The sequence below is a fragment of the Zingiber officinale genome, chromosome 3B (genome assembly GCF_018446385.1).
Source record: "Zingiber officinale cultivar Zhangliang chromosome 3B, Zo_v1.1, whole genome shotgun sequence".
In the NCBI taxonomy this organism is placed as follows: Eukaryota; Viridiplantae; Streptophyta; class Magnoliopsida; order Zingiberales; family Zingiberaceae; genus Zingiber; species Zingiber officinale.
Window position 1 is genome coordinate 48,469,294 of NC_055991.1, and position 24,959 is coordinate 48,494,252.

The 24,959-nt window shown below is 37.4% G+C and overlaps 1 protein-coding gene and 1 non-coding gene across 2 annotated transcripts in view; one reads left to right on the forward strand and one right to left on the reverse strand.

Moving 5' to 3' along the window:
* The window catches only part of LOC122054869 (U3 small nucleolar ribonucleoprotein protein MPP10-like), a 118,012-nt gene extending 107,414 nt beyond the window's left edge, over positions 1-10,598 (forward strand). The window contains exons 2-7 of the mRNA XM_042616294.1: positions 9,232-9,300; positions 9,395-9,436; positions 9,543-9,611; positions 10,176-10,247; positions 10,322-10,375; positions 10,454-10,598. Of these exons, the coding sequence (XP_042472228.1) occupies positions 9,232-9,300; positions 9,395-9,436; positions 9,543-9,611; positions 10,176-10,247; positions 10,322-10,375; positions 10,454-10,597 (450 nt within the window). The 3' untranslated portion in view covers position 10,598. The remainder of the gene's footprint in view (positions 1-9,231; positions 9,301-9,394; positions 9,437-9,542; positions 9,612-10,175; positions 10,248-10,321; positions 10,376-10,453) is intronic.
* Positions 10,599-13,964: 3,366 nt separating this feature from the next.
* LOC121968805 lies at positions 13,965-14,070 on the reverse strand. Its single transcript, XR_006108341.1, has one exon. It is a non-coding gene; the product is annotated as a small nucleolar RNA R71 (small nucleolar RNA).
* Between the last annotated feature and the right edge of the window lie 10,889 nt (positions 14,071-24,959).

Here is a 24,959-nt window from a genome sequence, read left to right on the forward strand (position 1 = left end):
ATGCATGTCAGCTTGATACCCGTTGAGTTCATTGAACTCACCCCATTGCTTTATTTCTATTTTAGGTTGAGGCTGTTAGGAGGTTCCAGTCGCTAGTCCCCACCTCGTGTAGATTTATTTTTTTTTACTTTCAAACTTTGTTTCCTTGTTTTGTGATCTACATAGTTGTGATGTGTAGATCTTGTACTCATGGATTTTACATCATGTTTTGGTCTACTACCCTTGTTTTTTGCTGCGATGGTTTTTTGTTGTGGGTTGTGTTTTCCTCGAGTAGTGGAGTAGGTTGTAAAATAAACTACGTATTGTGATTTGTTGTGTAGTCAGCTGGAGGATGATTTATTATAAACTGCGTGGATTTTTTCTTTATAGTATTGTATATGTTCCAGTCTTGTTGGCTGAGGATTGAGGGGTCCTGAGGGCTATGTAGTCAAGTTTCAGATTGTCACTCGTATAGGGGAGATGCTGCTGAAATTTCTTCTAGCAGGGACTCCCCCGGGATGTGACAAACTTTCTTTACTTTGCTCCACAAATCATGGGGATTCTTGTATTCACCTACATCACTTATCACATTAGGAGAAAAAATATCAATTAAAATTGCTATTACCTTTGAGTTTGCCTCCGATCATGAGGTTTACTCCTCCGTCTCATGGTCGGAGCTTCTTCCCTTTCTTGTCCTTCGGGACTTCAAATGACTCTTCCACCACCATCATTGTGTCTCAATCCATCTCGAAAAAGTTCTTTATCTTTACCATCGAAAAGGTGATGCCCCATAAGCTTCCTCCTTCATACTTCGATGGATTTATCAAGCCGGTCATCTTTAGTTCCTTGGCGGTTAGTCCAATGGAGAGCGTCCTCGCTCTGATACCAATTGTAGGAGGATCTTGCGGCTGGCTAAAAGGGGGTTAGATAGACGTCGCCCCCAATTCGATGGCTTCCTATGTATTTGTTAGTTGCACAAGCGGAAATATAATAATACAAATACAATTACGAAAGCTAAATATTAAAGGAAAGAATGCAAACCAATACGCGTCGATGTAACGTGGTTTGGAGATAACTTGCTCCTACTCCATGATTGTCCGTAAGGTGGGCGATCCCTCAATCAATCGATGGATTAGTCCCTAGAAACTCTAGCTAGCTCAAACCTCCTTGTGGGTGGAGAAACCTCACCACAACACTCACCAAGGATCACTTGGACAAAAGGGAAATCTTGAGCACTAGTAGACTACTAATTAGACTTTAACCAAGTCAAATTTTGTCACTTTGGTCGGTTATCCCAATCTCTTTCTTATAGAGTTTGGAAGAAAACAATCCTACTATTTTACCATTACTAGTTGATTAGTCCTTGCACTAGTCGACTGGTGCTAGCCCAACGATTCTCTCAACGACTCTCTACCGATCGACTGCTCTATGGACCTATCAACTGATCCCAGCCGTTTCGGGTACAAAAGCTCTCTGTGCTCACTACTAGTCGATAGATCCCAGTATCAGTCGACTGGTACAATCCTAAACCTAGGGTTTCCCATCCCGAGTACATTTCTCTCAGCACTTGGACCCTCACGACTCACTTGACTCTTCTTCACAGTTTTGACCTCTTGCCTTCAAGCTTACTTCCTTTGGCTTTCATCCCTCGGATGCATCCAAGTCCGCACCTTGTCCCAATGCCATCCTTTGCATATGCATCGAAGTCACTTACCTCGGCTCTTGCCTTCAAGCCATCTTCATTTGGCTCTCATCCCTTGGATTCATTCAAGCCTGCGGCTTGTCTCAATGCCATCTTTCACCAGACCCAAATTCTTCAAACTGAGTCATATGTGTATCCTACAAACTTATACACTCACATACACATATCAAATAATGAGGGTAATCTTAACTTAAACCCTTTGGCCAAACACCAAAATACCGTCGCACGGACCATTAGGATTGCTCCAACACGCAGTTCCTCCTTAGAGATGACAATCTATTTTTTAACCAAAGCTCTTAAGACAGATTACACTGCAAATAAGAAAAAGCATCTCAATTAGTGATAACATAAAGGTTAAGTTGTTCAAAACTTAGCAAAAGAACATTGTAATTTTTTTAAACAGGGCTCAATAAAAAAAGATACAAGAATTTGTCCTATAGCTAACGGTGAATCTTGAACCTTTGTTCACTCAGTTTAGGGAGATAAGAAATGAAAATGGGATATTGTTTAAATTTTATAGAATCTGGGAGAGGAGGAAAAGAATTGCCACGAGGTGGACCAAGTGGGTGGATCGGGCATTCTCAAAAAGAAGAAATGTGACTTCCAGCTCTTGATTGAGGACAACATATCTTCAAAGAAAATTATATTACTTTTAGAAGGGATTAAAAAAGAAAAGTTCAAGGTTATGATTTTTTGGGATAGCCAAATAGGTAAAAATTGTGAGGAGTGGGAAGAATGATGAATAGATGGAATAACATGTACATCCCACACATATATCGGAAAGCATTTGGGATAAATTGCTGGAAGGGGATATGAAAATATTGACTTACTTCCATAGGAAGGGATGAACGGGGAAGCACAAGCTAGCTACCACTTGATCAAAGAAAAAGGTGAGGTGGTCATCGGGGGGAAGATGAAGGAGTTCATCCGAAGAAGAAAGACAAATTTGATAGTTAAGGGGTATTCCATATTTGGAATAAAGAAGAGCTTGATCAGAAGCATCGGAGCTCGAGGAGGTGGAGGTATACCACGTGGTAAAGGATTCTTCGACCATGATAGAATATAGTAAATGTTAACCAAGGGGTGAGAGACTTACTGGGTTCATTTGAAGATCGAAAAGGAAGAAGTAGAAGAGAAGGTGGAGGAGGAGAGATCGCCGGAAGAGGATTGAAGCGGAGTGTAAGGGGCAAATGATAAAGGGTCGAGTGTTGTTTATAGTTTTATAAAAAGAAGTTTGGCCATCACCGTTAGATTAAAACGGCTTGTGCAAGGGTGATCGTTGATTTGTGACAATTAAAATACGTTATGTGATTTACAAGGTAAAGAACATCAACAGACGTAGAAGAGCATGTGTAGAGTGAACATGTGGCGCTTGCTCATAGAGGAAAATTAATGAGAGGCGTGACTTGGAAAGAATTTTATACTCAAAAAATGCATTTTTCGATTTGCATTGGTAAAGGACCCAATAGAATGAAAATTGTTCTCGCGATATTCTGATAAGTGTCAGAGGTACACACAATAAATGGGTGGGAATAAAACTAAAATTCGATCAGATTTGAATTTCATAAACTTAATGAAGTACATATGAATGTTGGATCATGATTTTTCAATAGAGGGGGTAAATATCGATTTAAAAAACGTCGAAAAGAGTTAAGCGCAGCGGAAAATATAAGCGAAAAGAGATAAGGCTAACACAGATTCGTTTTTACTTGGTTTGGAGACTATGTCGACTCCTACTCTAAGGTCCGTACTCGTTGAGTACTTTCGTTGGGCAATTCACTAGCAATTCAAATATTGAATACAAATTGAGTACATGAATGCTAATATAAATAATAATACCGAAAAAAGGAAAAGAAAACAGTGCATAGTCGGAGTAGCTTTGCAACGTCGCAAGAGCACAAGAGAGCAGTCTGAGAGTTCTGAGTTGTATCTGAATCTCCACCCCTAACCTTCCTTTTATAGGATGCTCGGGGCACCCACAGCCCTTCGGGGCGCCTTGGTGTGACATAGCCGACCCAACTAGCGAGCTCCACGTGTCGACCCAGCGAACTGGATAAATTTTGCCTCCGGGAGCCCAGGCCACCTTTCTCCAGAAAGTCCTCCTGCAAGACATGGTTAGTCCGAGGCAATGTATATCTTGCAAAACAAAGTGTTATCATAGTTTATAATTTGACAAAAAGAGTATTAATTAGATTTCATTTCTCCGAGACCAGAATCTAGTCAAGATCTTGACTTAGAGTTCCAAAATAGTTCTAAGTCGGATCGGCGCCTAAGTTCTCTTCCCGGGAACGCGTTCTCACAGTCACTCCCCTCCAGTGACTTACCTTTTCTTACCTGCCAGACGTCCGATCAGCCCTTCGACCCGTCTGGACTTCGTGCCAGCTATCCAGTCAGCCCGTTGACCTAGCTGGACTTCATGCCAAACATCTGGTCAGCCCGTCGACCCGTTTGGATTTCGTGCCAGCTATCCGGTCGGCCCGTTGACCTAGCTAGGCTTCGTGCCAGACATCCGGTCAGCCCGACGACCTATCTGGACTTCGCCTGCACACTCGATCAGAGTGTTAAACAACGACAAACCTAACTTAACCTAATTTGTCATTCATCAAAACTTGGGTTAGACCGTTAGTGCTAATCGCACTAAAAATCACCCCCTTTTTGATGGAATGATAACTTGTTTAAGTTAGTATAAAATGCAAGTAAAAAACCATGCATTTATAGGATTTTTAAGTTAGTTTGTATTTTCAATTTGGTTTAGCTAACTTAACCACACCTAACCCTCCCCCTTTGTTATTCATCAAATACAAGCATGGATCAAGTAATCATGAAAAAAATACAAGCATAAGTCAGATTAATTTTAGGGGAGTTAAAAAATATATACAATTTTTTTTTAACTTTTTGATAAATAGCTAAGTTTGAAAACTAGCTAATTTTGAAAAATAGCTAAGTTTTGAAACATAAGTTTCACAAGGATATCTTATAAAAGGAAGATTTTTGAAATTGAATTAATAGGAATTTTAGAAATACTCTTTTTGTAAAATCCAGATTTTCAAAATGAAGTGAAGTTTAATTTTCAAATCAAACTTTAAAGCTAGATCCAATTCTTGAAATTTTAAAAATAAGATTGTACAGTTAAATCACCCTTTTAAACATAAGTTTTATAAAGACAATTTTGTAAAAGTAAGATTTTCAAAACCAAGTTTATCAAATTAGATTTTACAAAGATAAGTTAGATTTGTTAAACATATTTAAAATATTTTTAAGAAAGCATTTGACATATTTTTAGTCCTTCCCCTGAACCTGGCATAAAATTTTTGACAGATTTAAAATATTTTTAGTCAGATTTGACATATTTTGAAAGCTAATTTCAAAATATTTTAGTAAAGGAAAAATAAATATGAAAATAATTAATCCTCCCCCTGAACCTGACATAAAATTTTGAAAACATTTGCTAATTTTTTTTTAAATTGAGGTAGGATTTTCTAAAGAAATTTTAAAGGGAAATTTAAAAAATCTAAGAAATTAAAAAGACTTAAGGGAATAATTTTTAATTAAATATAAAAAGATGTGAACCTCTCCCTAAATTTGATACTCCTTTAATTTATTAATTTCCCTTAATTTATTCACAAGTTGATGTGAGATTGTTTTAGCTTCAAGAAAGCTGAAATTGAAGTGGAAATACAGTGAAAACAGAGAAAAACAATGAAAAAAAAAGTTAGTGCAGGAATTTGGCAAAGACTAAGTGTATCAAGTGTGAAGATAGAGTATTAAGATTCTATGTTAGCTATCAAATTGAAGGGGAGGTTAGCTTGATCTTTTGAATTGGTAACGACAAATGGTATTCATCTCTTTTCACATCAAAATGGTCAACTTATCAAGTATATTCCTCCAATACTCTCATTCTCTCATTTTCTTCAGTAATGTCTTTTCTTTTGCCATTTCATTCACTTTCATTGTTCTTTGTGATTCCATTTCGATTCTTGTTGATAAAAATCCTTTTGAAAATAAGCAAGCTTATGGTAGTGAAATGTTGTGAGTTGCATTGAGTGAGCTCCACTTATACACATTTTTGAGTGTGAGAGCTAGAATAGGTAAATCCCTTGTGAGATTGCAACTTACTTAATTTTTCATTTGGATTGAAACTACCATACCTACTAATTATTGTTTAGATTGTATTCATGATTGTTTGTGATCTTTAGATGGTCTTAGTTAGATTCTTTTTACTATCTTCTGGGTATTGCAAGAAAATTTTTGTGGAGATGATTTTTAGTTTTCTTTACTTGCATGGGACGTTCAAGACTAAGTGTGGGGGATTTGATAATCATGATTTTACTGTATTATTTTGATTCATTTATGCATGGTTTGATGCTATGTTCATAGATAAAACATAGATTTGCATCGCATTTCATGCATTGTCTTTATTTTGGGCTTAATTGCAAATTATCTTATTTTTGGTGTTATTTGATACTAATATTTGATTTTTATTTTGTAGGCATCAAAGGATCGTGGATTTGGATCTATTCAAATCGAAATTGGGCTCGAATCGGAGTTTAAACGAGACAATCAAACCTTGGAGTTAGTTGGACCACTCATCTACAATCAAGCAGATCTGAGTCATCCATTGAAGTTCTGGCCCATCCAACCTAATGAGGAGGAGATCTCAGTCATAGATGAAGATCTAGAGGTTTTGATTCAGATCTGAGTTCATACAACCTTTGATCAAGCCCAAATTAATCTAGACCGTTCATCAAAGATTGGGCAGATCTGAATCATCCAATGAAGATCTGGTCGATCCAACCTAAGGGAGCGTAGATCCCGACCCTAGCTCAAGATCAGTACCTCCGGATCGGATTTTACGCAAACTTTCACCGTTGATTTAGCTCCGAAACATCCCAGCCGTCCGTTCAGATCTGGATCTGATTTAAAACACAGAAGCTACAGTGTTTCCCAGCGTCAATCCTCCACAGCATGCAACTTCGTCCCGGCGTGCGACTTCTTCTGAATTTCGGCCTCGATTCCTTCTCCAATCAACCTCTCGAGCTTCAACCTCATTGTAGAGATTCACGGCATCGTCATCCCGATTATCTGGAACCGCCGTTGGGTGTTTCCTCCGGCTGAATTCTTCTCCCAGATCTTCTCTATTCCAGCGCCGATTTGAGGTGTTCTTTCAATCGGCGACTCCGATTCCCATCAGCGTCATTTGGAGGTGGTCCTCCGGTGTTCCTGAGCTTCATCCAACCACAATCCGCAATCCGTAGCTTCCATTCCAGATCCAGAGATTCTTGGTTGTAGAAATCTAGAATTTCGGCCATTTTTGGGTTTAGGGTTGTTTCCAGCGTGTCGAGGGTGGTCCGTCTGCTATGCTGAGCAATCCTTGAACTGATACGCCATTGAGAGTCTTCATTGAGGTCCAAGTTGGGTGTTCTCGACTTTGGCACTCTTGTGTGACGGCAAGAGTGTGGAACTTGTGGAATTGGTTGTGAGAATGGATCGGTTAGGGTTTATTTCATTTTGTTACTATTTTTATTATCTTAGAATAGATTCATTCACTACAAGAAAAACGTCATTCAACAACACTCAAACGACAACGGTTTTATACCAAACTGTTGTCTTTTGCCTTTTAACAACGGTTTTAACAAAAAATGTTGTCTTTTAGTAATTTTTTTGGCCTATGACAACGGTTTTAAAAAACCGTTGTCTATTTATGTTTTTTTTGGGGATACGACAACGATTTTTAAAGGGTACGACAACAGTTTTTTAAAACTGTTGTCTATTTGCACTTTTTTGGGATTACGACAACGGTTTTTAAAAACCGTTGTCTATTAAGTGTTGTTGAATGCGATTATTTTTTCTTTCGCCACTTTTTCTCATTTTTCTGTCTATTAAGTGTTGTTTACGCCTTGTTTTTTTCTGTCTCTTTCCCAAAACCCTACTCTTCGCCGCCTCCTCCTCACCGCCCTCTTCGTCGCCTCCCTCCTCACCACCCTCTTCGCCGCCTCCCTCGCCGCCTCCCTCCTCACCGCCCTCTTCGCGGCCTCCCTCTTCGCCGCCTCCCTCCTCACCACCCTCTTCGCTGCCTCCTTCCTCACCGCCCTCTTCGTCGCCCAACTTTCGGCCTCGCCACCTCCTCCTCGCGGCAGGCACGAAAGCGGACGCTGGTACGGAGGAGCCTAGAAAGACGAACAAGAAGGCAAAGAAAGCAAAGGTTAAGAAAGACAAATGGGGGCAGCCACTGCTCGTCCCTGTCGACGACGCCGAACAAGCGAGTGAAGACGAGCAGTTTCAGTGGACCGTTGGGGAGAAGGCGGTGGTGCCGGAAGAAGGTACCGAATCTCATGAACTTACCAAGGTGGTAGTCAGCGGTATGGCCTACTCCGCGACTGAAAAACAAATCAGGGACTTGTTCAAGGACATCGGTCCCGTCGCTCAGCTTCAGCTCTCTTGATTCCCAGACTCTGGAAACTTCCGTGGCCTCGCCTTTGTCACTTTTCAGGTTCCTACCGTCTTCTTACTCTGAGGGATAATTCTCGAATTTTGCTCCATCATAACTTTTCTCCACATTATCGAACTGTTATATTTTACTTTAATGGAGAAAAATAGTGGCAGGGATATACTGGCTGTAAAGAGTTTATGGCAACATAGAACAACCAATTCTAGGAAATAACAGTAGTGGAATGCCCATGCTGTTGCTGTCCGCATAAAATCAATCATCTTCTATGAAAAATAAAAACTATTAATACAATTTTCAAATTTAAGAAATCAAAGATTAAAACTAGAGAATAGAGAAAATTTTCACATACTAAAGTTTAATCTCTACATTTGTCAATATCATGAAGGAAAGAATGAAGAACACACAACTAGTTGAATTAGATCTGGAAATAGATAGTAGACCCATAAAAATTGTTTGTTTATGTAAAGGGGTGCAATTTAACAAACAAATACAAAAATTCAGCAGAGTCAATACCTATAAATGAATTCATTATTAGTAAATTTTATTCTGAAAAGGAAAATTTAAGCAAAATACATTTGCAGAAAAGCAAAAACAAAAAAGAGTCAAAACCAACAAAATTTGAATTTTAAGAAGCTATGAAAATGTGCTAGTTGTTGTAAGATTTTTACTGAAAATGTGTGATAATACATATAGTTTGTCAGGAGTAGGTTTATTTGCTGAAATCACTCATTTTACAATTTAACAACATTTAGGAAGTGCATTTCTCGGTGCTCTAGCATTATGTTTAGGCAAACTTATGGAATTAATTTCTATTTTTTTATCTAACAGAAGTGTTAAGTAATTATCTTTACAACCTTTTATTCTTGGACTTTCGTTTACAAAAGTATTTATCCTCTGTTGATGGTAATTTTCTTAGCAGATGAACTATCCAATCTGGCTAACCGGTCATTGTGCATACCTAGTCTTAGCGTTCATCTTTATTTTTAAATTAATAATAAAAGATTCAGTTTAAGTCTAGTCAATCAGTGTCAGTTCCAGGATTGTGGATACTATTTTTGTGCCATCATCAGACAATCTAATTCAAGTTTATGATTGCTTCCAGGGTCATTTTGATGACGTTGAAAGAGCACCTATCTTGCCATCTAAACCCCCTAAGGAGACCAAAGAGATGGTAATTTTCTTGTTCTGTCTAAATTTGGCAACATTAAGATATATAAATTGAACACTTCTAAGTGGGAACAATGTCATAATGGACTTTTTAATAGGATGAAAATAAGAGTAAGAAGGGGCTTGCCGAGATATATGAGGTTCGCTGCTTCATTTATGCAAATCATTTTTATTAATCAGCTAATGCGTGATACATAGACTATGCTCACTTCTCTCTCTCTCTCTCCTTTTTTTTTTGTAATTTAGGAAGAATATGCGCATAAGACGGGTCTAGCTCCAACTCTTCTTTCTGCTTCTGATAAACTTAAGATTGAGGTATTTTACTTGTCCACTTATTTACTATTCCTATGTGGTATATTTTGTCATAAAAATTCAAACTGAACCCTGGCAATTAGTAGCTATTTTTACCAAAATTATCTGTATTTTTTTCAATTTCTAATTTCAGTTGCTGGTAGGATAGTAATCATAGTTTAGTGATTGATGGCTGATGAGAATGAGAATTTGTATGTCTTAGGTGTCAGTTTATAAGTCTTCATCGACGCATTTTCTTTAAGCTCCTTACAACTGTTGTATTCTCACTATTGAGAAATTATATTGAAACCTCTCAAGCTCTTTGGGTTTTCCCTCCTTTCTGTTTGTTTGCCTGGGAAACTTTCTCAGAAGTCCTGATGGAAGATTATATTATCGATAAATGTCTTTCTTACTGATGCATATAATGACTTTACTTTAGAGCCAAAAAAAACTGACATTGGGATATCTGCAATCTGAATTTGTTAATAATACAGATCCACTAGATCTATTGTATTGATCTGCGATAACATCTGGCTGTTTGTGTAGCTTCTCAGCTTTTCTCATACACTTTTTCTTTTATGCCTGCAGGCAACAATGCTATTAAAAAAGATTTCCTTAAAGTTGGATGCGCTGTCTCACTTCCATTTTGCTCCAAAGCCGGTTAGTAATAAAGCTTATCAAGTGTTTAATTCTTTTAGTATTTATTTCTTGATTGACCATAAGTTATGATGTAGGTTATTGAGGACATGTCTATACAAGTCAATGTACCTGCTCTAGCAATGGAAGAGGTAAAAATATCTTTTGGAGTTGTCTTTTAGTTTATGGTAAAAATAGTTTTGAGTCACTGAAATACAATGGTTTTGCAGGTTGCTCCATTGGCCGTCTCAGATGCGGTTATGCTTGCCCCTGAGGAGAGTTTTCATGAAAAAGGAAACATCAAAGAAGAGGCAGAGTTAACAAAAGAAGAGAGGAAAAGGAGACGGGCCAACCAGAAAAGAAGATTTAGATGATTGAAAGGTATCCTTTATTCGCTTATATTTATGGTTCTGCTTATTTTCATGCTTGTCTACAATCTGTGCATAATGGTAAAAAAAATAGTGGCGAACTTGTGACAGACATGATCCACCACTTAGAATTACATAGTTCTTGTGCACAGGATTGCATAATTTCATTCTGCTCTTTTTAAGTGTCCTCAAGAGTATTGGGAAGAATGCCGACAAGCTAAAAAAATGAAGAGACTTTAACAAATTAAGGAGCACTAGGAGCTGCAATCCCTCCTCTTCACCGACATCTAAGTAGAAAATCTTATGTTATATTGTTCTACCTTTGTTTTAATAGTGTTATCATTTTGTTGGTTGCTTATGAAATTTCTTCAGAATGTTATAGATATTATTTTTGAATGTTAGAAAATTGTATATTAAATTTTATTATGAAATTTAGTATTTTGAATGATTTATAATATTGGAAAATTGTGTACTAATTTTTTTTTATTTTTTTCTAAAAAAGACAACGATTTTTCACTATTGTCGTAGATAGTTTAAAATTGTTGTTGAAGACCCTGTTATTAAAGGTAGACGCTCAAAGACAACGGTGAAAAACTGTTGTCTTTGAAGGAAAAGACAACAGTTTTTCACTGTTGTAAAAATGTTTTCTTTGCCTTCAAAGACAACGGTTAAAAACTGTTATCTTTGGGCACCCCTTTTAATAACACGGCCTTTAACAACAGTTCAAAATGGGCTACGACAACGGTGAAAAACCATTGTTGTTAGGCTTTTTTCTTGTAGTGATTTGAAGGTTGTTATGTTTTTAGCAAGTCATTTAGTATTTCATTACCTTGTTGAAGTTTAATTGTGTTTAATTTGTGTTTGATTAATTGTTTAGTTGGGTAGTTTTAAGTTAGGGTTTTAATTGGTACTGTAGATCATATTTAATTACATTTCATTATTTCATATTTAATTTAAGTGTGTGTTGATGGTTTAATCACACATAGGGTGACAATGTGTTGTGATTTGATTATTGGCACATAGTTAGGGTTTCATTTATGCATTAGATTAATTTCTTATTTGCTGTGCTTTTCTTTTGTTAGATTTATATTCAAAGTTCAAACCCCCATTTATATATTATAAACCCTAAAAATAGGAATAAATGACAATCGATCCTAGATTAATTGTTTGAGGCCGTGTGAATGTCACACGATCGTGTGAATTAAGGTCGTGTGCAAATTTTTAACACTGCAGACCAAAAGTAAAATGGACATAACTTTGTGCTCGGTTGGAGTTTTAGGCTGTTCTTTATACCAATTTGTAGATAACTCCAAGATCGACAACTTTGAGGAAGACTTAAACTAGAGAAAACCCCATCTTGATAATGTAAAAGACGTTGCAATGAGACATACCCATGTAGAGCCATGCCAAGGGCCATGCAAGGGGTGTCTGAGCTCCACACGGCCCATAGCCGTGTGAGCCACATGGCCCATGGTCGTGTGAGCCACATGGACCATGGTCGTGTGAGCCACATGACCATGCAATGTTTCTAGAGAGCAAGATGTTTCACGCCGTGTGAATCCACATGGCCGTGTGGTTTTGGTAGAGAAGAAAAAGAACATGGTCGTGTGAGCCACACGGCCGTGTCACATCTCCAGAGAAGAAAGTGCACATGGCCATGTGAAGGCCACACGGCCATGTCATGGGCCGTGTGGTGCCCGTGCCTATCCTATAAAAGGGGTTTTCTTCCCCTTTTCTCTTATCTTGGGGGATCTTTGGCTTGGGGCTCTTCCCCATTGCTTGGGGAAGGGTTCTCCCCCTTGGGGGAACCCTAGATCTTCCATCCTTCGCCGATCCGTCCACCTGCAGAGCAATGATTGCATCCAAGAAGACCGGTGCTACATGGATAAGCTTTCTCTACTCTTCTCCTTATATTTTGTGTTGTAGATTGTTTTACGTCTTGTTTCTTGGTTGTATTCTCTTGCAATGGAGTAGATCTCTAGATCTAGGATATAGGGAGTATTTGTAATGTGATGGATGATGTAAAACTATGTAGATTTACCATGATTCTATTCAATGACTTGTTGATGCCTTGTTCATGTTTGATGATGTGTGTGTGTGTGAATGCTTATATATATCTTTTGCATGTTTTATCAAATATTTGTGTAGAATTGTTAATCCTTTAAGGGATACACTAGATCGTATGACCAAGGGGCATCATGATAGGGATGCCCCGCTAACAGACGTCTAGGGTATCACCTTGAAAGGAGAAGCAAATCTCCACAAGGAAGTAGGGGATCAGGCGTAATCTCTATTTCTATTTCTTCGTTATTATGTGTTAGTGTGTTTATGTGTTGTATGACCGAGGGGCGTCGTGACAGGGCTGCCTCGCTAATGGACTTCATAAGAATCACTTCCATTTAGTAGCATAGGACATGGAGTAAGAGATCATGTTGATTTATCCTATGCAGGGGAGAGTCGACAATGAATCTAACTTCCTACAAGAGCATGAACATAGAGGATTGAAACTAAACAATCTATGTAACATCACCTAGCATTATAAGGAAATCAAAATCCTAGAATCTCTCATCCTCCATTCACTACGCTCATTCTCTCTCTCTACTCTCTCTCTTTTCTCTTCTCTTTCTCTTTAGCGTTTGTTAACAACTTTAGATTGTCAAGATAATTCGGCGTGCGAAGTTAACTAGTGCTTAATCAACATTCCCTATGGATTCGATATCTTTTTATTATTGACGACGTAACCGTACACTTGCGGTGCGTAACAAGTTTTGTGCGTCATTGTTGGGTATTTTTTTCGATTAACATTAGTTGATTAGCATATGAGTTACTCTAAACATTTTTTTTCTTTTTCTTTTTACATTTTCTTTCTTGTTTTCATTATGCACTTTCTTTCTTGCAATTTAAATTTTGCATTTTCTTTCTTGCTTTTTATATAGCATTTTATTTCTTGTCTTTAATTCTTCATTTTTGTTCTTTCTCATAATTTTTCTTAGATATCCATGAGCACTAACATGTCAAGCAGACCCTTAAGAAATTTTTCTGCAAGATTTTTATCTCCCATTGTGCAGCCTCATATTAAAGCGGAAAGTTTTCAACTAGACCCAGAGTTAATTTTCATGATACAAGGTCACAAATTTGGAGGAGAAGTATCAGAAAGTCCTTATCTACACCTTGAGACATTTCTGGAGCTTTGTGATATGGTGAACTGTGAAGGAGTGTCAGCGGATGTAGTTAGATTTATGGCATTTGCTTTTAGTATCAAGGATAATGCAAGGACTTGGTTATATTGTCTTTGTCCTCAAAGCATCACAAGTTGGAAATAATTGGAGAAGCAATTTCTGAATCAGTTTTTTCCCTCCAAGTAGAACAATTTATATGAGGAATTGCATTACAAATTTTGCTAAGGCATATGGAGAATCATTATTTGAAGCATGAGACAGATTCAAGAGTCTACAAAGACAGTGCCCTCATCATGGTTTGGAAAAATGGTTGACCCTGCACATATTCTCTAGGGGAATTTATTTTTCAGATAAGTGTTTATTAGATTCATCAGCTAGAGATTCTTTTTTAGACAATAGTGTAGATGAAGCATATACGTTAATTCATCAAGTGGCATTGAACCTCCATGAATGGTCGAACAAAAGTTGGATGGAATCTCCCTAAAAAATTCAAGAAGTGCAAGCTATAAATATAAGAGAGCCTATCAAACAAAATGCAGTTCAACCACCTAAAAATGTTAAAATTCACAAGTCATAGAATGAGGAGTTCAAACATTTGGGGGAAAAGATTAATAGCATAGTTTCAAAATGATTCAAAGAAGACCTTCCTCCTACATAGATAATATCTAGTGTAAATGATAATGATATTAAGTTGAGAAGTGGTAAAAATTATGAAGAACTTCTGAGGAAGGATTTATTTAGAATTGAGGAGAAGAACAATAGAAGATCACAAGAATTCAGTTCCATTACTCTAGGAAGTTCACAAAGGCCACGAGTACCCTTCCCTCAACGATTAATCACATCAACACTAGATAATCAAGTTGGACCTCCTCCGCAAGCTCAAAGGGGTTATGGGAAAAAGGAAGTACCTTTCCCAAGACCATCACTAAGGGTTCCTTTTCCACAAAGTCTAGTGAGGGTCAATGAAGATAAAGATCTTGGCAAATTCTATGATCCAAATACGATTGAGTGTAGATTTCCTGATGTATATAAAGATAAAGTCTCTTCAGATGAGAATTGTGATGATAATGCAGTAAATAATAAGTTTTTAGATCTACCTCCTGGTTTTACAGGATGTTATAGTGAAATTAAAATTTTAGATGATGAATGTGATGTGGTAGATCAAATTAATAATGCAAATGAAGTCAGTGATCCTCTTATAGTTGATTCTCCTATTGAGGATATTGATGTTGGTTTATTTTTTGATGTATGTGGAGATGATAATGATATGGAAGGATGTGTAGGGAGCTGTGGTGTGGAAGCAACATCTCAAGAATCACCTCTTTTGTCCACACAACCTTCTGAGATTATGACAGTTGCAAGGATTGAGCATTTTGTGGACCAATGTGTAGGGGCTCATGTAGATATGGCAGAGTCCCATGAATCACCACCTTTACTTGCACTACCACCTGAGCCAGAGCTAGAGCCATCAGTTAATTCAGAAGAGGTCACATCCACATGTTTAGAACTTTCAGGTATCTCTCAGCAAAGTAAGGTTAGTATTTCTTGTGATCTTGTGGAGAGCATTATAGAGAAACCCATCGTTGATTTTGTTAGATGTGATTCAGTTTTTATTACTTATTATGCTTATCTTGATATAGTTCTATTTCTATCTTATATAACATACTTGTGGGAGATATGTTTTTCTTTTGAGTGTGTAGATTTTCATGGGGCCTATAATTGGAAGCTCACACTGAACCAACTTTGACCACCTGAAAGAACTTTAAAGAAAACAAAGATAGAGAGAGCGATACTTCACTTTTTAACTCCAATATTGAAAGTTCCCTCCATAATAAGAGCCCTTGGTAAGAGGGTTCTAAAATATCTTACCCCTCCAAGAGCGAGATTTAGATGAATCTAATGAGTTGGTCGAGCTAATGACCTTAAACAAGCATTTCTTGGGAGGCAACCCAAAGTTCATTTTCCTTATTTTCATCTATGTCTTTAGTTCTTTCTAGTTTCATTTCTTTCTTTATAATAAACATGTATCCTCTACTTAATTTTTGTTGTCAATTTTTTTTTATAGGACTCAAAGATTAGGAAGAGTGCAACTACATGATGGAGAAGTTAATGACATGGGCATTTGGCACGCATCATTTAGTAACTTCTCTTACTTTTAATCTCCTCCACATTATTTTTAGTTTTCATTAGGGCAATGAAAAGTTTATGTCTGGGGGGATGCATTACATGCATTTGGTTTAGTTTGCTTATTTCTTTTGCATAATAAAATTTTGTTAGTTGCATCACTCATCACATCATGATTGTTTGTTCCTTAATGTAAAATACTAGCACGTTTCATCTAGATATTTATGTTGTGTGATTTGGTATGCTAGTATATCTATTGATCTATGTTTTCCTTTCCATAGTAGCATGAAGTGAGCATTATTATTACTAGAAGAATTTGAATGTTTGCCTAGTTTTAGGATCTCTTCACATTATGCTTGACTTTGATGGTAGATATTTTTGAAAATAGTCATGATTCATTGAACCAGACTAGTACTCTTTCTTCTATGGTGACCTCTCAACTACATTTTGGTTACTGGATAAACTCATATCATGTAAGCTCATTTGAAAAAATCAATCAAAAAAAAAAATGAAAGTTTGTTCAAGTTTAATACTTTGCAAACATTCAAAGGGAAAAAATAAGGGTTAACAAATAGTTATCATGAGTCGAAACTAGTAATTCACCCCTTTGAGATCGAGTTAGGTTACTGAGGAAATGAATGTTATGTTTCTATTGATACTGAGTATTCCTTTGAGACCTTGTGTAGATGATGCATAGCATTTTTGTGGGGAACGAACCTTGCGTGTGGCAGGTAACTGCCGATCGCCGGAAGTATGAGGAACACGGTTAAATGAAAAATTGACAAGGCTTAGAGATTGACACTTGAGAAAGTTAAGCCACTTATCACACTAAGCACAGAGAACTTCTACTTAGGCCACACTCAAATAATTTTTGCATCATACTCATCAATGAAACTATATGATAGGTTTATATTGATTCATTAGGGACTATTACATGTCATCTACACAAATAAATCAAGATTGCGGGTTTTGCTTGAGGACAAGCAAAGGTTTAATTCTGGGGGTGTGATGTACGTAGATTATATACACTTTTATGCATACTTTAACGTACATCTAATTGTACTTTATTTTTATAATGTATGCTTATCGCACCCTATTTCATTATAATGTCATACTTCCATTATATTCTGTTCGGAGATCTGCTCTTTGCTTCCTACCCAAGCAACGGGCCAGCCAAACACGGCAAAAGATGTGGCCGGCCAAACAAGGGGCCACAACACTTCTTGCTTCCTACCCAAGCATGGGGTAGGCCAAACACGATGGAAGATCAAGAGATCTCTGTCTACGAAAAAAGGTACAACTATTTATTTTCCCGCAGCACAACTAGTTTTGTTTTCTTTGTATGGATCCTGAAATACCAACACAAGAGGCTAACGATTTTGTATTTTCATTTTTGTGCTTCGATTTTGTGTTTTGATCTTGTGCTTTGATTGAGATTTCTGTAGTAAAACCTAAGGTTACTGTGAAAAGTTTAAATATTCAATTTCTTTGAAAGGCTTTGTCTAGGAAGTGGTGGATGATCCCATAACCAAGAAGGCCTAGTGCCTCGCTAACGACCTGGAAGCCAATCCTTGAAATAAATATTTAATCAACTTCTGTAATATGGTTTAGCTTCTGAAGAACACAAGGGTTGAACTTGGAGTAAAAATGTTAAGTTTCATTTCCAATCCAAGTTTAACTTTGAAGAACGAACTTGGAGTAAAAATGTTAAGTTATGTTTCCAATCCAAGTTTAACTTGTGAAGAGCACATGGGTTACTAAGCAACGTTCTGTGCTTGTACAAATTTTTGTACAGGGGAAACCAAACAGTATTCTAAGTATCACCCAATAATTGATATCAGAGCTAGTTTTCTGCCTCTGTGTGTTTGGTTTTTGATTAAATTATGCATTGCTCATACATAAGTTTAGGCCGGATAATAGTAGGATGTGCTAAATAGATTAACTCTGTGGTTGCAGGCATCCTAGATCCAACTATTATTGCTTTTTGTGTGTTTGTGTGTGATTTGGACCCTCGGGCATATCGAGGGCATTTTATGTGTGTGCATGATTGTAATTAATAAATATAGCAGGAGCTATATTAGTTTTAGGATTTTACTTTCTGTTCGATCTTGATTACATATACATTCCCTTGTGGAATATAGGATCGATAAATGTAAAATTTTATTTTATCACGGATCGTATCTGTTAGTTAGAGCCCTAAAGCCAATCATTTGATGATTATTGTATGGACTCATTGTATCATATTCCTATATATATAAAGGCTTTTGTTTTGGTTATTATACTTATTTGTATTGGTGCCAAATAACTAAGTATAATAGCGTCCTTGAGTAGAAAGTTATTACCTATATCAATCGATTGGTTGAATCGATAGTGAGATGATATAGGGAACGCTACTCTTAATCATTCCTAGTCAAGTATTAACATTGAGGGACAATGTTAATGCGATGAGACTAGCATGTAGGTCAACTCGATGACTTGATCTCACAAGTCATGGATATAGAGATATCAAGTTGACACATGGGTATGCATTGGAGATTGTATACTGAATGACCCGCCATGAGAAAGTATCATGGATCGTTATATGAGTGTCATATACTTTCTCATGTGGCTATTAGTATGACTACTAGTCCTTGGACCTGAATTCACCATGGTTCCCTACATAAGGAGTTGCATACTTTGGCTTCGTCAAATGTCACCCGTAACTGGGTGGACTATAAAGGCGATTACTGGGTATGTAACAAATTATGCGGAGGGATGTGAGTGATGTAGATGGGATCTATCCCTCCTATATGACGGGAGTGACATCATTATTCTTGATAGAGTGAGACCACTAAGTGCATGACCATGGCCAAATGAGTCAATATCAGATATTGAGCTCATTTGATTAGAGTGAGTCTACTTGGAGTTCAAGATTTAGATTGATTAGAGGATGACATGGTCTATGCCTCACATTGATCAATCTAGATGTCAATGATAGAAGGACATTGTCATATATTGTAAAGAGTCATAATTAGTAGTCACAAGGTGATGTTGGATCTCAACATTCTTGTAACTTGGGTAGTAATGATGTGTTGCTAGATACCACTCATTACTTATGCTTCTAAATGAGTTTATGAGCATTGCCAACGTTACAAGAACCTATAGGGTCACACACAAAGGACAATTTGATGGAGATTCGGTTCATATGATGAACCAAGAGGATTAGGTTCATGTGATGAACCGAATTGGATTAAGAGTAATCTAAATTAGATTAATTGAGTAATCCTTGATTGAGTTAGACTTGAGTTAGACTCAAGGGAGGCTAGACTTGAGTTAGACTCAAGTGAGGCTTAATGATGATATTCATTGAATTTTGAATTCAATGATAAATGGAATTCAATTTAAATTTTAGATTCAAATTTCGAATGAGTTTCAAAATAGCCATTTAATTAAGAATGAATATTCATTAAGGCTCATTAATGGTGTTAATGAGCATTAAGTATTTTCATTAGATGAAAATACTTAAGCCATTTTTTACTCTTATTTTCATAATCGATCATTATTATTCCTCCTTGCTTCTTCTTCTCTCTCTCTCCTCCTCCTTGGCCGAAACCCTGAAAGAGTGCTAGCACACTCTAAGGTTTCCTCTCCACCTAATTGTTCATGTGGATACACATAGAGGGGTGCTCACTTGACACCCTTGAGATTCGGCATCTTCTTGGACGAGCCGGATAAGCAAAGGGCTTCGCATCAAAGGTATAAAATCCTAAACAAGTAGATCTAAAGTAAATCTGGGATTAGAAAATACGTACATGAAAAATTTAATATTCGCACGGAACCGGTGGCATGAGATTTCGGGGTTTTCGCAACGTAAAAAGCGGTTTTTGCGGCCCGAAAGACCCTACAATATCTTTGCAAGGCATGGTGCGATTTATGGACCAGAGGCGCAGTGGAAAAGGAAGCAAGATAGACACGACGACATGATCTGTTGGCCGTGGTTAGGGTCAGCAGCATACGGAGGATAGCTATGGATGAGGCTATAATAGTTCGAAAATTATTATTTCATATTTATTGCCATTATGTGTTGTGATGTGTATGCTTTTGTGTGCATGTGTGTTATGTGTGCATGTTAACATTCCTCGTTTAAATAACAAAGTGGGAGAGGGTTTATTTAAATAAATTCCATAGTCTCCATTACTGGTTTGTATGTGATGCATTCAAACTTGCGCGTTGGTTTTAAGTGTCTTCCTCCACATCGGAAGAGTTTGTTTGCAGATCACTAGATCAAACTTCCTCTATGGATGATTATAGGAAATTATTTAGTTTTGTGTGATCTTCTCCATCTGAAGGGGCACAATCCTAAATAATGGACTAAGTATCAAGTAATGGTATACACTTAGGCGAATTTAATAGTATCCTTCCCATCGGAGTCACTGCTATTATTTTGTGTGACCGAAGACAACCCAACTATTAATTTTATTTGTCATAAAGTTAGGTTAACAAGATAATAAAATTAATGGGTAAAACCTCCTCTTACAAATGTTTGAATTAGTATACGTCCACACTATCGTGGCATACTAAATTCACGATATTTTGAGGTGTTGGTGAATTTTAATTATATTGTTTGTGGGGTCAATATTATTTTAAATTCTAAAGTTTTGACCAAATATCTTATTTTGTGATTCTCAGGGTTTGAAAATGGTTTTCAATCCTCTCCTTGTTATTTTAAAAGAAAACAAACTTACTGGTCCTAATTATATTGATTGGAAACAAAACTTAGACATTATCTTAACTGCTGAGGGATATAAGTTCGTACCTTTTTAGGTCTGTCCTAACGAACGTAATAGCGATTCTAGTGAAGAGGAGATTGACAGTCATAGGAAATGAGTCAAAGCAGATGAGATGGAACAGTGTTACATTTTGGCATCTATGTCAAATGTGTTGCAACATCAGCATCAGACCTTACCTACTGCGTATGACATGATGTACAATCTCAAAGAACTCTTCGGACACCAGAATTGGGTTGCTAGGCAGGAGGCTATGAGAAACTTGATGACAACCACCATGACTGAGGGGAATGGGATTATATCCTCAGGATGATGGCTCATTTGAATGAAATACAAATCCTTGGAGATGAAATCGATGGAGAAACCCAAGTCGATATCATTCTCCAAACGCTACCCAAGAGTTTTGAGCAGTTTCGCCTGAACTATAATATGAAAAAAAGGACATATTTGTTGGCAGAACTTTTGATAGAACTTCAAGAAACAGAAGGGCTATTTCATCAAAGTTATCAAATTAATATTGCTGAAAACATTTCTGCTTCTAAGCCGGGATTTTGGCACACAAGGTGTTTGATAAAATGTCAAGACATTTAAAGAAAAGTAATTAAGATATTTTACTTTGAAAAGGCTAGTACCCGACTTCCAAGGTTGTCGTTAAACAAATCCAGGTGACCAATTCCAAGGTCTTGGCCTTGGTAAGACCAAGGTCTTTACCCTCATAAGACTGATGACTAGCTACCACAGTCCCTATTAGAGAGCGTGCATTGGTACTAAGCCTGGGCCCAAGAGAAGTTGATTATTATTTTAAAGTAATAAAGTATAAGTTTTGAAACAAATAAAATAAGCTTCATTTATGCTTAGAGTCAGAAAGTTTAGCTTCTTTTAATTCGAAGCATGCAATATTAGTTTTGTTGTTTCCTTATTTGATATTTAGCATGATTAGCTTTATCTTTCAGCATGTAGATTTATCCTTGTGAAGCATGATTAGCTATTAAAATTACATGAGTAGATTCCTTAGCTTTTCCTTGCTATTAGTTTGACATGAGCAGATATGTTTATGCTCTACTTTCTTTTAGAGCATACAGTTTCTAGTTTTTTTTCTGTATACATGCATATTCGTGTTTTTGTGAGTTAGATAGTGCTTACTAAGCAAATTTTGCTTATAGACTGCACTTCCTCTTACAGCAGATAAAGGAAAGGAAAATATTTAGCAAGGAAGGTGACAAGGTGGTGCGGATGGTGGGTGATGCGTGGACTATGGGAGAGATCAGGGGAATTGAGTCACACTTTATGCTTTATGTCAATAGCGATTAATAAAGAGTTGTTTCTATTTTTATGATGTTGCTATTGAGTCTATTCCGCATTGTTTGTTTGGTTGTTTCCACTGTTGGAGCTTTATTCATTCACCATTGCTAGATTAGTTTTTTTTAAGTTGTTGTGAAGTATATATACCAGCTGCATGTGGCTGATGGTTTATTATTTGCATGTATTGATGAATTTGGTCACCGGTACAGGGGAGACTATGCCGAAATTTTTCAGTAAGGACTTCTCGTGATTTCGATCATACCGGTTAAGTAGAGTCAGTAGTTAAGTAACGATCATCCATAGAGAGTAGTATAGTTTAGTAAGAAGGGTGGCCGTTACATAATTACAGGTAGTGCCTCGTCATAGTGGGAGGGTTGTTCGACAACCTGATAGATTCATGTTTTTGAGAGAGTCTTCAGACTTGATCCCTAGTGAACATGAACCTGATCCATGGACATATGATGAAGCACTCCAAGATAAAGATGCAGCATCTTGGCAAAGTGCAATGAACTCCGAAATAGAATCTATGTATCTAATCAGGTCTGAGAGCTTGTAGAACCACCAAATGGTGTAAAAGCCATTGGATATAAATGAGTCTACAAAATAAAAAGAGGGATAGATGGGAAGGTGGAAACCTTCAAAGCAAGGCTTATTGCAAAAGGGTATAGTCGAAAAGAGAGAATCGATTACGTGGAAACTTTTTTGCCGGTAGTCATGCTTAAGTCTATCTGGATTCTTTTATCTATTGCTGCTCATATGGATTATGAGGTTTGGCAAATGGATGTCAAGACAACTTCCCTTAACGGAAGTCTTGAAGAAAATATCCATATGAAGCAACCAGAGGGATTCATTGCGAAAGGCAAAGAGGGTCTTGTATGCAAGCTCAATCGGTCCATTTATAGACTGAAGTAAGCTTCGAGATCTTGGAACATTCGGTTTGATGAAGTGATCCAGTCTTATGGATTCATTCAGTGTCCGGATGAGTCTTGTGTATACAAGAAAAGTGACGGAAACGTGATGGTATTTCTTGTACATACGTAGATGACATTTTGCTCATTTGAAACAATGTCAAAGTGTTGTCAGACGTAAGGGTATAGTTGTCCAGGCAATTCAATATGTTGGACTTGGGAGAATGTGGACATATTCTTAGGATCAAAGTAATAAGGGATCACAAGAAAAGAATGTTGTGCTTATCCCAAGCTTCATACATCGTTACTATCCTAGCTCGTTTTAGCATGCAAAACTCCAAGATGTTGGATCATGAAGAATCGATAGAGGGGGGGGGTGAATATCGATAACAAAAAATTGTCGAGTAAAGTACACAGTGGAAAAGTAAAAATAATGCTAACACAGGTCGATTTACTTGGTTCGGAGCCTGTGTCGACTCCTACTCCAAGGTCCGCACACAAGGGTGCTTTCGATGGGCAATTCACTAGCAGTTCAAAAGTTATTACAAACTAAGTACAGAGAAATTCCAATGAAAAATTAAAGCAATACTGACAATGTAAGTGTCATGCCCCCAGAGGATTCTCTGCCCGAAGATATTTCGACAGCATCTCCCCTGTACGGGTGATAATCTGAAGCATTACTACATACAAAATATACATCATCCACATACGACTGGAATATATACACAACCACGCAATTTAATATCATCGTCCTACTCGGCTGGAATAAAATAAGCACAACCATGTAGTTTAATAATCCTACACGGCTGAAAGTAAACGCGCACAGCGGAAAACACAAAACAATACGAACGTAAGACCGACAACGGCACTAACAAAAATACCTGCAATCACCAGACTTGACTCCAAAATTCACATCGACTTATTGGAAGCAAAAATACACAGAATCAACATACCACCCAAACAATAACAAAACCAAATAGAAAAATTATCCTCGAGTGTGACATGGGACTGGCAGCCGACACTCTCCAAGCATTCATGACTCATCTACCTGTTACCTGACGAAAGAAAACCAATTTGCGAGGTGGTGAGTATAGGAAACTCAGCGGATATAGGAAAAGATATCGCATGAACATAACATATAAATAGAGAATAAGCCAACAGTATACAGTCTTATAAAGGGGATAGAAGATACTAAAATAAAATCATAGATATATGCTCATACCTGAAACCATATCCTAGACTAGCAATAAAAGGTCAGAAGTAGTACTAATCTGCTATGGTACCGCTCATAACTACAGAGGTAATATGTAAGGTATATAAACATTTTCAATAAATAAACCAAAGTCTAAGCACCCACAACGAGGGTATATCTCAACATAAGCAAACATGACGGCATAAGTGAGCAACATCAGTATGTAAGCAATAATAGCATATGTGAACAGTATAGGTAAACAACAGCAGCATAAGCATGCAACAATAGCATAAGTATAATAACAACAACGTATGCACGAATGGTCACCCTGCCCACCTCTCTACACCACGACCCCTGTATGGTCGAGAGGCCGGATCGATGACAACTGTACCACCCAAAGGCCGCCACTCCTCTCGAGTGACCGGATGGATAGGTGCTATGTAGCTATCTAGCTACCAAGCGATGGGGATCCCTGCTGCTCACAACTCCAGCTACCACTACCCATGAGTGGCTGAGTGCGGCACGACAGGACAAGCGGCATCTCCTCCAGCTACCACTTCTCATGAGTGGCCGAGTATGCGGCGCGGCCCGACGGCTCACTCCCCCCATAAGGAAGAAGTGGTCGCCTGCATGCATGCAATGACATGATGTGTTCAATGCAGCAGTCATCATATAAACATAAGCTACAATCAGGTATAAGGTATGCTACATAAAGCCAGAATGCTCAATACAGTACATAAGTAAACAGCAAACAAAACATACAAGGTTGGTATCTAGTATCTACTAAATATCATTGATAGCAACAAGAGACTGTATGGATATAAAAACAAATATCTCAAAGTTTTTGAGTGGAAGTATCAAGCACAGGAAAAATTATGAGTGGAGTCAAGGTAAAGC